The 14,608-nt window shown below is 36.6% G+C and overlaps 1 protein-coding gene and 1 pseudogene across 1 annotated transcript; both read left to right on the top strand.

The window, feature by feature from the left end:
• Positions 1-4,785: 4,785 nt before the first annotated feature.
• LOC133704383 (wall-associated receptor kinase-like 22) lies at positions 4,786-7,526 on the top strand (annotated as a pseudogene).
• Positions 7,527-10,045: 2,519 nt separating this feature from the next.
• LOC133682896 (wall-associated receptor kinase-like 22) lies at positions 10,046-14,155 on the top strand. The gene is made up of 3 exons (XM_062106444.1): positions 10,046-10,931; positions 11,130-11,243; positions 12,855-14,155. Exons 1-3 carry the CDS (start codon positions 10,046-10,048, stop codon positions 14,069-14,071), a joined length of 2,217 nt encoding a protein of 738 aa, XP_061962428.1. The 3' UTR covers positions 14,072-14,155.
• The last annotated feature ends 453 nt before the right edge of the window (positions 14,156-14,608 follow it).

Genomic DNA, 14,608 nt, shown 5'->3' on the forward strand with positions numbered 1-14,608 from the left:
AAGAGGTATTTTTTTTTGTGTGTGATTGTACTCGGAATGGATTCCAAGTTACCTACATACCTTTCTGGATAAAGGATCAAGTCATAATGTAGTTCAATTTTGTTTGTTTTTTTTATGCCTTTCACAGTTTTAGCTCGTGCGGGCCAGGAGCTACATCAGATTTCAAGCATAGTATCTTTTCAAGAATTTGTCATTGATAAGCTCAATCCTCAATCCATTCTCATCGATAATTTTATAAGCCTCATTGGTGTAGACTTCTTGAACCACACAAGAGCCATCCCATTTGGAGAGTAATTTGTTGCCCCCATCTTGACAATACTTATAACATTGGTGGAGCGTTGAGGAGATTGTACCATTTTCATGTATCCATGGTCGTCCAAGTAGCATATTATAAGTAGTTTTGGCATCTATGATATGGAAAAGTGCATTGACCTTCATATCGCAAGCCTTATCTTTCTTATAGCGTTTTGTCCTCTTTGATTAAAACTTTGAATCATCTGATGACTTGGGAAGAGTTTATCCATTGGAATCCCCCGCTCTTTCACAGTCTTAAGAGATAGTATATTGACTGCCGAGCTATCATCCACCAAGATACAATTCACCATTTTTTCATCAAAATATCCTTTAATGAACAACAACCGATTATGGAGTTTTGATCCAAGCAACAAGTCTTCATCATTGAAAGATATCTCTGTTATGCATACATCATGAGACAAGTTTGAAGAGTGATCATGACTTTCCTTCATGACAGGTTCAATAAGAGTTTTCTCTTCATCAATATGATAACAAGCAACAAGTGCATTTTCAATCCTTCTCATCTCTATTGGCATGTACTCATTCAGTGTAACAGGCTTTCTTAGACTTTGAGTTGAAAAACCCTCCTTTCTGACTGGTATGGACTTTCGTTGAATCTTTCAATGTGTCGGCTCAATTAGCTTCCTCACCGTTGAGATCCTCATTCTAGTTGGCTTTGTCATCTGCATGCACCTCTTCCTTCCTCTTCTATGCATGACTAAAGTCCATCCTTCATCATCATAATTTTCAGATGAATTAGGTTTCGAGTTGTCAACATGAGGTGCGAGGGTTATACATGGAGTTTGACTTAAGGATGCAGTGAAGCTCGTAGGCAAAATGATGCCAAGCTCTATAGGTTCAAAGGAGCCAAAACTTATTGTAGGGAGTGACTGGCGTGGTCCTAAATTGACCATGGTTGTGATATTAGAGGTTGCTACTTCATCATCGAAAATGATATCTCCATTCTTGTGTAGCCTCATGATCTTATCTTTCAGCACAAAGCACTTCTCTATGGGATGACTAATCAAGCGATGGTATTTGTAATAGTTTGGATTGTCCACTTGGTTTGCTTCATCAGGGCGCTTCACCTCCAGTAACTCAATGATTTTTGACTCAAGCAAATCATCCAGCATCTTAGATATGTCTGAGTCGGGGAATGGATACACCTTTTCTTGTCACTCTTTCAGGGATGGTTTCTTTATTTCACCTTTTTGAAAAGTAGCCGATGTCGCCCGATCATTCCTCTTAACTCCAGCTGGTACCCTTATTGCAGTCGAGTTAACTACTAAAGATTGTTTTCCCTTGACCTTTAAAGTGCTCTTTTCAAATTTATGACCTTCAAGCTTATTTCTCATTGGCTCTTGCATAGGTAATGATGAGCTTTCAGCTGCCATAATGCTAAGTTCCATGTCGTGTGCTCGAGTAGCCAATTCTTCAAAAGACTTTGGTTTGATACCTTGTAAAATATAGCGTAGTCCCCAATGCATCCCTTGAATACACATGTCTAACACAAAAGTTTCGGTGAGCCGATCTCTACAATTGAGGCTAAGGTTTCTCCACCGATGAATATAGTCAATAACAATCTCTTCCTTCCATTGATGTGCATTAGTGAGTATAATCATGCTAACCACACGACGAGTGCTGTAAAAGCGGTTAAGAAACTCGCGCTCCAGTTGCTCCCAAGTATCGATCAAGCCAGACTCCAAGTCAGTATACCAATCGAAGGCATTACCTTTCAAGGAACGAACAAACTGTTTTACCATGAGATCGCCATTAGTTCTGGCATTGTTACAAGTCTCCATAAAGTGAGCTATATGTTGCCTAGGATTCCTTTTGCCATCGAATTGTTGAAACTTTGGTGGTTGATAGTTCGGAGGCATCCTTAGCAGATCAATTCGTTGGGTGTATGGTTTCGCGTAAGAATATGAGGGTTGAACTGAGCTTTCTACTTGGTCTTTGATGGCTTCCTTAATGAGTTCTTTCAGTTGATTTGTGGTAAAGATACCATCAGTAATACCATGTATATTCTTTATAGCTCCGATTGCAGACTCCTGAATGACATCTAGTTGATCTACTTGAAAAGCCTTGGTAGTCGAGGTTTGGCCTCCTTTGTTCAAGCTCTCAAGTTTGTTCATCAACTTTGCTATCTCGTGGGCTTTTTGCCTTAAGTGAAGTCGAAAACCCCTCAACGAGTTTTGTCAAGTTAGCCACTTGATCCTCCAAAGATGTTATCCCGGTCATCATCACTGACATGGAGCAGAAAACAAAGCCTTGGTGATTGACACGGATAAGTTTCCATAGGTGAATTGTCGGAGTTGCCTTGAGTGCCGAAGAGAATTTCGCGTGCCCCACTTGAGTCTTGTAGTGGAGTTGCTTGTGGCTTCATCGTTGAGGCAAGATCTTGTGCCCCTCCTGCATTTGAAGTTGATGTCAACTTGAGAGTCGGCTTAGTTTGTTCATACAACTCGACAATGAATTTTGTTTTCAATGGCGGGGTTAAAGAATCTTCAATAGTATGTTGGTGACTTGAATCAATGACCTTGTTGCTTTTCGAAGCGATAATGGTGATCATGTTCCTCCTAGTTGCCATTGAGAGTTTGTTGAAAATTCTTTCTTGAAGGGAAGAGATGAGAGGTAGAGATTTCCCTAGTGGAGTCGCTAGAAATTTATAGACACAATTTTGAGCACCTGAAATTAAACAAGCACACGTGTATAAATATATGATTTTATTAAATATATGAATGGGTACAATCTCTATGTAATATATTCTTTCAAAAGAATATGGCAATTCTCTGATTCTTCTCTTGAATTTGATGTATGTGACTTGATTTATTTGAGTAATCAAGCCATGATTTGTGCTTTGCAAGAACATGAATTTGGGCGTGTATTACGAAGCGAGATTTGGTGATTTGATGATTTGAAGAGTACCTTTGATTCGTCTTCAAAGTGTTGTTGAAGAACTTTTATGGGGTGTTTAGGCTTGATCTAACATATCTTAGCGAGATTTGGTGATTTGATGCTTTGAAGAGTACCTTTGATTTGTCTTCAAAGTGCTGTTGAAGAACTTTTATGGAGCATTTAGGCTTGATCCAATAGATTTTCGTTCTTTGTAGACTTCAAGCGTAGATGAAGGAGGCTTGAGAACTCTTTGAGAGAGCTTCCTTGCTTGAAGAGAGAGAGAGCGAGAGCTTCCTTGCTTGCAGAGCTTATCTTGAAAGAAATTTGTATCTCCCGGAATCCCCTTTTCTTTAGGTTGAGGCCCTCTATTTATAGAGATCTGTAAGGGCTCTCAGGTCCTTTTCCAATGCCAGATGGCATAATTTTATTGGTTGATATTTATTGACGGGATATTGCATTTATGAAGAGATATCTGATGGGATCTTGTATTTATGACCAGATACTTGAATATCTCATCCCAAGTGTCAACTTTTCATTGGCCAATAAATATATGAAGGCTCATTTATTTTCCATGCCATTTATTTCAATTTTATTTTATCCTTTCTTTTAAAGAATAAAATAACACATGGCGAAATTTGATTGGTAGAAAAGTTGTGTTTCTACAGTCATCCTTATCCGGGTCAGTCAAGTGGGTTGAGTCGTCTGGTATTCGGGTTGTGTTGGCCCATCCGGGCAAAGAAGACACGTGCGACGCGTGGCGCGCATCTGTGCACGTGGCCAGCCACCTCGCCGACGTGTGACGGCGCATGCGGCCATTTTGTCTCTTCCTCCTCTACACAGTGGTATGGTCAAAACATAATTTTAACAACTTTTATTTTTGAGAAAAAAATCAAACACCACTTTAAACCATAGGCTCTGATACCAATTGTTGGGGATTCCGGCTCCCCTTGCACGGATCAGTGGTGTTCTGATAGTTGCCCATCGAAGGCTAAGCACACTAGGACACAATATTTAACATGTTTTGGCAAATCGCCTACATGCACGAGAGAAGTCCATATTATTAGAGATAGATAGAGAAAGAGTTAGAACACACATAGAGGAGGAGGATCACTTCACTCAAACTCTACTCCCATTGCTCTCACACACTGCTGCACCTTACAGCAGGGTTGCTGCCCTTGGCAGCCCCTCACTTTCTCTCCTCTTCTATCTTCACATTCTCACTCTCTGCTCAAACTTTGCTGCTCTCTTTCAGTGTCTATTTATAGGCAAGAATGGTGGCTGCATTAATGGACGGTGTCGTCCATTAATGGTTGCTTGCATTTGTTAGTGGTTGGTGCAACTACCATTGTAGCCTTTTGACAATGACAACCCTCTCTTCTTAGGGTAGGCTGCACATGTTGTTGCCCATTAAATGGCAACATCCCAACAAAATCTTCATTCCACTATTTAATTATACTAGCTGGTTTTACCCGGTGAGTCACCAAGAAGGTACAAAGAAACATCTCAATTCTTGCTTTACAGGGATATATGAACTTATTTAGGAGCAATTTGGAATCAAAACTTTCAAAAAGAAAAGAAAAAAGAAGGGGGGAAATGGTTTGGAAATTGGTATTTCAATTAATGTTGATGATGCTCATGTTTCAACTAGCAGCAGCAGCAGCGCACCGATCGCAAAGTCCGATTGTCCAGAGCATTGTGGAGACATCAGCATTCCATACCCCTTGGGAATAGGAAAAGATTGCTACATGAACGAATGGTTCGCCATAGAATGCAATGCAACTTTCAACCCTGCTAGAGCTTTTATAATTCGAATCAACATGGAGGTGCTGAATATTTCAGCTGAAACAGCCACTGTTACTGTCAAAAGTCCAGTAATATCCTCGAATTGTACTGGCAGGGAAGATGGTGTGCCTCTGAATTTGACTGGAACTCCTTTTGTCTTCTCCGAAAACGATAATGTATTCATCGCAGTAGGTTGTAACACTCAAGCTTTATTGACCGGAATCACGCCAAGTCTCATCGGTTGTGTGTCTACCTGAAGTGACGTAAAGAGTAAAAATTTCTGTCGGGCTTTACCACCATCATTCCTTCAGGTTTTCAATCCAAGAATAGAAGCTACAGATGATAATCAAGATAGAGAAGGATGCAAGCTGGCCTTCCTGGTGAACCAGAAATGGTTCGAATCGAATGTCAGCGATCCATTCACGTTGCAATACGGAGATTATGTTCCAGCAGAGCTTGGTTGGGCAATGACTGTGAATACTGATTATCCCGTGCATTGCAGAGGATATTACAATGATTCTTTTCGATCCGAATGTGTGTGTCTTGGGGGCAGCTATGAGGGCATCCCTGACCTTGGATGCATAGGTAAATACTTTTTTTCCTCCAAAAATATGAGTGATGACAGCACTTTGGTTGTTGAGAAAATGATGATTTTGCTATCGTAATGGTGGCTTGCTAATTTTGTTAGTGATTTCTGTCCTAACATTGGATAATCATCTTATTCGTTTTGGATTTTTGCTCTTATTATTTTATTAGATGTGGATGAATGTAAAGAATCCAAGCATTCGTGCCGAGGGTTACTTAAATGTGTAAATACACGGGGGAGTTTCGATTGCGAGATCAATAAACTTTATATAGCCTTGATAGGTACGTCTATGAATTCTTCGCTCTTGGATTACACTAAAATAATTTTAGTAAAATGTTAAGCACTTGTCATCATTAATTTAGATTGAGCCAAAAGATTAAATGTATAAAATACTAGCTACTAAATCTAGCTTGTTGCTGCTCAGCAGTCATATATATATATATATATATATATATATATATATATATATATATATATGCATGCTGTTGATTGCACATGCCAACAAATTAACCTTTTCTTCGTTGTTGTAAATAATGCAGTTATAGGCGCAGTTGTCTTGGCATGTCATCGCTGATGGGCATTTGGTGGTTGTATAAACTTGTAAAGAAATGGCAAAAGATTGAACTCAAAAAGAAATTCTCCAAACGAAATGGTGGGCTATTGTTACAGCAGGAATTACGTGCTGGTGAAGGTTGGGTTCAAAAAACAAAAATATACAGTTCAAAGGAGTTGGAAGTAGCCACTGATCGTTTTAATGTGAATAGAATACTCGGTCAAGGCGGTCAAGGCACAGTTTATAAAGGGATGTTAGCAGATGGAAGGATTGTTGCTGTTAAGAAGTCCGCGGTCGTTGATGAAGGAAAGCTTGAAGAATTTATCAATGAGGTCGTCGTTCTTTCACAAAGTAACCATAGGAATGTGGTTAAGTTGCTTGGTTGTTGTTTGGAGACTGAAGTTCCGTTGCTAGTCTATGAGTTTCATTCCCAATGAAAATCTTTACAAGTATATCCATGATCAAAATGAAGATTTCTTGTTATCTTGGGAGATGCGATTACGGATTGCCATTGAAGTTGCTCGAGAACTTTCCTATCTACACTCGGCGACATCCATTCCGATTTATCACCGTGACATCAAGTCTACAAACATATTGCTAGATGAGAAATATAGAGCAAAAGTATCTGATTTTGTATCTTCAAGATTTATATCCATTGATCAAACTCACTTGACCACTCTCGTGCAAGGTATGTTTGGCTACTTAGATCTCGAGTACTTCCAGCCTAGTCAATTTATAGAAAAAAGTGATGTTTATAGCTTTGGAGTGGTGGTTGAGCTCATAAATGGACAAAAACCGATATTTTCTGTAAGTCAGACAGAAACTAGAAGTTTAGCCACGCATTTTATTATGTTGATGGAAGAAAATAGACTGTCTGATGTTCTTGATGCTAGGGTTAAGGAGGGCTGTCAGAATGAAGAAGTTATCTCTGTTGCTAATCTTGCGAAAAGATGCTTGAATTTGAATGGGAAAAACCGACCTACAATGCGAGAAGTCACATCAGAGTTGGAGAGGATAATTGGATTGTCTCAAGAAGAGCTGAATATTCAAGAGAACTGTAAAATATCAAAAAACACCATGGATGATGCAAGCAATGATTGGGATGCAGTTTCGACATCAATCACTGGTGATTTTGATACTTGCAGGACTCCATCATCCGATGGTGAACCGTTGATAAATATTACAACATGCTGATTTTACAAGACATATCAATCGCTGAAAACATATATGCGTCTCTGTTTTTCTTTTCCCTTGTTCCTATTTTGATGTGAATTACACAAAAAAACATGCAAATTGCTTTATCCTGCGGGCGGACTTTATGCTGATTAATTTGCAAGTCAATAGTTTTGAAATTAATTTGTATATAAATGTTCAAAGAATAATGTAGTCGATGTCACCTTCTGTTGGTTCAAATCTTATGTTTGCAAGTCAATGGTTCATAATTTGCTCATCATAATATGTCACGTGTAAAAATTATAAAATGAGATAAATCTTTTATTGACGTGGGATTTGTTGTGGAGATGTTTATAAATCAGATAAACAAGACAAAGCTAATGAAGAACTCCGGAGGCGTCAAACACACAATTTGACTAAAACAATTATAATTTTAGTTTCAATTATTGAATTAGAATTAAATTTGATTAGAATATTCAATAAACCGGGTTAGCTCACTATAACTAGTTAAGATCTGGAAGGTCTTCATATTAGGTATAGAATGTAAACCCCGTGTTAAACAACACAATTCCCAAGTGAAAAATAATAAATTAAAAAGAAATTTTGTCATTACTAGGGGTGAAAATCCATGGTAATTAGTGTAAAACCTTGGACAATTAAAAGAATAAATATGCTCGAGAAAATTTACCGACGGCGAAGGATTCGATGGAAATAACATGTAGGATATTTAAAATAGTGGGATTGTTGTAAATAAAACAATTTGCCTTCTTTCTCCTACAATGCCGACAATTTGGCTTCAAAAAACGGGAGAAGAGAAATTTCAAAAAAAATCTTAGCTAAACATATACTTTAATCTCCTAACTTTTAAAATTATAAGCTTTCAATTCTTAACCATGTATAAAATTCAATTTTAATTCTAAATTTTTTTTTTTATTTCTTGATTTCTAATTTGAGAGAGTGGCTGAATTCTTATGATAAAGAGAGAAAATCTTGGTTAAAACTAAAACAAGAAGGATATAAAACATGTCTTTTCTATCCCGGCCCAACCAAACCAGGTCCATCTTTTTTTATTTGCAGATAATATCAAACATTATCTTAGCATTAGCAACGTATTAATAAATTAAATTTCTTTTCATATCATTTTTATTTTTTTTAAATTTCAGAACTATAACAAAGTACTAAGCTAGAGAGAACAAATTAAACGGATACGAAGTTATCTTTGTTGCTGATATTGGAAAAAGATGCTTGCATTTGAATGGGAAAAGTCAACCTTGAATGAGAGAAGTCACATAGAATTGGAGAGGATAATTGGACTGTCTCAAAAAGAGCCAAATATTCAACAAAACTGTAAAATATATATGAAGAAAAAAACACGTCATGAATGATGCAAGCAATGACTGGGATACATCATCTCATGGTGAACCACTGATAAATATTAAGAACATGGTGATTTAAGAAGACTTGTCAATAAAAATAAAGTTTGCTGAATTGCTATAAATTAAACACATGTGTGTCTCCGTGTTTCTTTTCCCTTGTTGCTATTTTGATGTGAATTAAACAAATAAACATGTAGTATGCTTTAACATGAGGGTGTAAATTATGCTGATTTTGCAAGTCAATAGTTTTTAAATTAATTTTGTCAAAGAATAATGTCGTTCGATGTCAACTTCTGCTGTAACAAAGGGGGAGAGAAAAATATGAGGATTAGGGTCCACACAGAAACACTCAGTCCAATAACTTAAGTTTGAGATTTCACGTTGGAAATTTCGGTTCAGTTTCTCCATGATATAGATTTTCTATAAAAAAATTGATTTAATCAACGTCGGACAAAACTTGAAATATATAAGCTTTAATATAAGAGTTATATTGGGTTTTTTTTTTGTTGAAAAGTAAAACAGAAAAATAATAATTCGTAGCATCATCTTAGATTATTTAAAATTCTATGAAAATACAATAGTAAATTATTAAGTAATTATCCTGCGCTTGTCGGACTAAATTTTTTAATGATGGGTTGTAAAACAAAACATTTGTTAATATTATAAAAAAAAACCGTAGATTTCGTTTTGTGGATTTTTCTATCCCTTTTGTATATGTTCATTACATCCTATAACATTAACTAAACACAATCTTGCAATCTCTCTGTTAGTTGATTGCTGATTAATTTCTAAAGATATGTTCATTCTAAATACTTATCTTGGCACTCAAGAGAAACGACTTTTCTTCCCCTGTTTTATTCATTGCATCGTCGTCCACACGCTACCTTTCTATCTTTAATTTCTCTATTCTGAGTCCCAACACATTTAAGTAGTTCAAAGCCTACTGTTTCTTCTCTTTAGTTTTAGACTAATCGTCTTTAATTTGAGAGTCTTAATTTATACATTATTAATCAAAGCTTGGTAGTTGGAAAGAAACATCCAACCTCTAAATCCTACAGAAACTTGTGGAAATATTAGCATCCCTTTTCCATTTGGAATAGGAATTCGATTTCAAAAAGATAACCTTCTTCTTGAAACATCCTAGCTCTAAATCCTACGAATACTCGAATTAAAAATATGGAATGCCACCATATTATATATATATATATAGATTGAGAGAGAACTTTTCATTGAATTTGCTTCAAATGACTTGGACAGTTTGTTTACTCTTTTAAGGTAGTCTTCTCTGTCTCAATTTTATCATTATTGATCTTTCCCCTCTCTCTCTCTCTCCTTCCATTATTGATCTCCAGCAGCATTTAAATCTGCAATAGAAGAGAAGGCATGATTCCTCGTTGTGTCTCTCTAATTTTTCTCCTGCTATTTCTAGTCCCTGAAATAGCAACTGTATCAGCACTTATGACGAAGCCTAATTGTACAGAGACTTGTGGAAACATTAGCATCCCTTTTCCATTTGGAATAGGAACAGGTTGTTCCATGAATGACTGGTTCTCAGTTGATTGCAACAAAACAACTGCGGATTCTCCCAGCAGGGCTTTCTTAAGCAGAATCAACATGGAGGTCTTGAAGATTTCATTAGGGAGCAGTAGGGTTCGAGTAAACAGTCCAATAATTTCCTCCGGCTGTTCTGGTAGAGGTGCCAACTTATCCTTTGATATGACTGGAAGTCCTTTCGTCTTCTCTTCGTTAAATATCTTCATCGCAATGGGCTGCAACAATCGTGCTTTATTGAACCGAATTGAGCCAGAAATTGTTGGGTGCACGTCAACTTGCGGTGCTAATAATTTGACTAGTTCTAGTACAGAAGGTAAAGAAAAGAGGTACTGTTCTGGTAACAATTGCTGCCAGACCAGAATTCCCTCGAATCTCCAGGTGTTCAGCGCGAGTTTGGGGACCACAGAGGACTCTAATGATCAAGGAAGAAATCAATGCAAGGTAGCTTTTATAGTAGACCGAGCATGGTCCCTGGACAACATAAAAAGTCCCCAGGCGGTGCAAGATATGCAGCATGTCCCAGTAATCCTGGATTGGTTTATTTATAGTGATGACATCCGTGTGGAGAATTCTGAGGCAAAGAATTGCAGCCCCCCTGTACAATTAGTTTCTGGTAGGTGGGGTTTGAGTACATTAACATTGTATTCCAATTCAACTACTTGTAGTTGCAACCTGGGCTATGATGGCAATCCGTATCTTCCTGATGGATGCGCTGGTATGATTCGAACACGCTTAATGTGATTTAATCTTTTTTTTTTTTTAAATAATGTAGTACTGAAGCTTAAACAGCAGTCAGAAGCTCGACTTAATAGAATAGAGTTGAAGCATAAATTCACCATGCAATATCATTCTACTTTTGGATGGCTCCAATCACATGAACATACTCACTCATTGGATTTCCTGAATTAATCAGATATCGATGAGTGCAAAAATCCCAATGGAAATTGGTGTTCGGGGATGACAAAATGTGTGAATGTACCGGGTGGGTACAAGTGCGATCTCGACAAAGCTAAGATCACTTTCTTGAGTAAGTTCCTGTCTCTTAATTCTTTTTTCCTTCGTAATTAATAGGAACCTGAAACATTGGTTTTGAGGATAAATTGTGTTTGGGAGAGTAGAAATTATATATTTTCCCTTGTCTGAGAGGATGGAAAGGGAGCAACGAGAAAATTGTCGTCCATGACTGCCTTTTTTATCTCCCCAAAATGGATAGAATGAGGCAATGATGATATGGTACATTCTTAATTATTAATTTACATCTTTTCCCTTCTCTAACCCTTGGTTCTCCTGTAAATCAAAGCATACGATATAATTTTGTTTTTTTTAATTTCATTCTCTTTTTCTTTTTTAATTAATTAAATATAGACAAGAACTGGATACTTAATGTACAATTATCTATAATTACAATTTTCCACTTATATGAGAAAATTTTAAATTGTTTGCATGGTTTATTTTTTGTGAATATACAATAACATATAAGAATATAAGAATTAAAAAAAAAGTATATAAAAAAATACACGGCATAAGGTTACCTCAACCCAAAAAAGATTTAATTAACCACCTTGTTGACATAGAATGTTGTTCAATAATAATAGGTATGTATACACAGGTGGAGCCAAGAATTTTTGCTACCCTAAGCTATTAAATAAATATATAAATTTTTTTAAGATTAATTATTAACTTATGTATATGAATTTTTGAAGTTAATAGTAAAGTTTTAATTCAAATATACTATACCCAAAATATTAAAAAATAAATTTGAAAGTATATAAAATTGAAGTGCAAATAAAAATAAACCCATTATTGAAGTTACATCCTTTGATATTTTGTGGAATATAATTAATCTATAATCGAATTTGAATCGATATATTGAACAACCCCTCAACCAGGATAAAATAACAATCTCATGTCAATTGAAAAACAAAGTAAATAATTTTTTTTCCTCTCTCAATTCCTCCTTCCTTCACTTAATTCTTTCTTGGATTAATGTTTTATAAGTTTACAAGGTTATTCTCTCACTTTTCTTTTCTTTTTCCTTGGATTTTATTTTTATATTTTTCCCTTACTTTTCTCTCTTTCTCTCTCGCCTTTTCTTTTCTTTATTTTTTTATTCTGCTTCTGCTCAATCGGCAACATATAAAAGGAAGGAAGAGCTGATTTGTTTTATTTTTTAATGGCAAATAATCATTTTACCCTTAATGAGTCGTTTTGCTTTTATTTGACGGTCTTTTTTTTTGTTAACACTACCAAGCTCCGTTCATTCTAAAATTTTGACCACATTTTATTCAATATATTTTAAGATCCCTTATAAAATTTCAGCTCAATCTAATGGCCGGATTGAAAATTACATCCAATAACGTAAAACTGGTTAAATTGTGATTTTTCATCAAATTTCTGAATTTCTCCAAAAATTCTAAAATTTTAACTTAAGCTAAAATATCATATTAGAAGGCTGCAAATAAATTTCAGAATTTTTTGATAATTCAATTGAAAATTACAAATTCTTTTTATATAAAACTAGTCAAAAAATATTGATAAAATCTTGACCTGGACTAGAGCCCACCCAAGCCCTTAGCATACCTCCGCCCTTGTATGTATGTATCCAACTTTTTTCTTTTTCTCTTGCGAGCAATGGCAGTTCTAGGTGCGGCCACTGGATCGTTGTTGCTGCTTGTTGGTATTTGGCGGTTATATAAACTTGTAAAAAAAAGGAAGAACATTGAACTGAAGAAGAAGTTCTTCAAACGAAATGGTGGTTTATTGCTGCAGCAACAATTATCCTCAAGTGATGGAAGCATTCAGAAAACAAAAATATTTACTTCCAAGGAGTTGGAAAAGGCAACTGATCGTTTTAATGATAATAGAATACTTGGTCAAGGTGGCCAAGGAACTGTTTATAAAGGAATGCTAGCAGATGGAATGATCGTTGCTGTTAAAAAATCCAAAATGGTGGATGGAGAAAAGTTGGAAGAATTTATCAATGAGGTCGTCATCCTTTCACAAGTCAATCATAGACATGTGGTCAAGTTGCTAGGTTGTTGTTTAGAGACGGAGGTTCCTCTCCTAGTCTATGAATTCATTCCCAATGGAAATCTCTTTGAGTATATTCATAACCACAAGGAGGAGTTCGAGTTTTCATGGGAAATGCGACTAAGGATTTCTACTGAAGTTGCTAGGGCACTTTCTTATCTTCATTCTGCAGTATCCATTATGATTTATCACCGTGATATTAAGTCTACAAATATACTTTTAGATGAGAAGTTCCAAGCCAAAGTATCAGATTTCGGAACTTCAAGATCGATCGCCATTGATCAAACTCATCTAACCACTCATGTTCAAGGCACATTTGGATACTTTGACCCAGAGTACTTCCAGTCTAGCCACTTTACCGAAAAAAGTGACGTCTACAGTTTTGGTGTTGTTCTTGCAGAGCTCTTGACTGGGCAAAAACCAATTTCTTATGAAAGATCGGAAGAGAGGAGAGGTTTAGCCACTCATTTTATTCTTTTGATGGAAGAGAACAAGATATTTGATATTCTTGATGAACGACTTATGGGGCAGGACCGTGAAGAAGAAGTTATCGCAGTCGCTAATCTTGCAAGAAGATGCTTGAACTGGAATGGAAGGAAACGGCCAACAATGAGAGAAGTCGCGATAGAATTGGAGCAGATTCGGCTGTCAAAAGGAGCTCTTCATGCACAACAAAGTAGTAAAGAACTTGAAAACATCTGGGAGGAAGTTCCCAACGTATGGGAAATTGCTGGGCCTCCTACTTCAGTAACGATTGGCGATTTTAGAAATGGCACGGCTCCATCTTTGGATGTCCAAACATTGATTTCTCAAGAAACATGGTGATTAAGTACATCCATGACATTTATGTTCATTTGATTTGCATGAGTTTTAGACAATTTTAAGATTTTTTCATTGTATTTCCCTTCATCAGACGTTCCGAAACTAATAAAATAACATGTATAATAATTAGTATTTTGTGCCTTGTGGTAGTACTATTTGTTGTAACCCATTTTTGGGTCCCCATAAATAAAATAAAAATAAAATAAAATAAAATAAAACAAGGGAACACTGTTCATCTCTCTCTCTCTCCACACACTGCCTAAAGCCCCACGCCCCTTAAAACATGGAACAGTGGCCGAACCTAAAGCCCCATGCCCCTTGTCTGGCCGACCAACCGCTGCTTGCCCTGCTCCCATACACAACAGCAGCCCGCTCCCCCTTCGCCTATAAATACTTCCCTTAGCAGCTGCAACAGGAGGGGGTTTTTTTTGGATGGGGAAGGACAAGAGGTAGAGTTTTTAGAACTAGAGAGAGGGCTGGAAAACTAAAAGAGGGGGAAAGGTTTTTTTGAACAAAAGAGAGGGGAACAGGAAAGAAACA

This window comes from Populus nigra, chromosome 1, assembly GCF_951802175.1.
Source record: "Populus nigra chromosome 1, ddPopNigr1.1, whole genome shotgun sequence".
Classification (NCBI taxonomy): domain Eukaryota; kingdom Viridiplantae; phylum Streptophyta; class Magnoliopsida; order Malpighiales; family Salicaceae; genus Populus; species Populus nigra.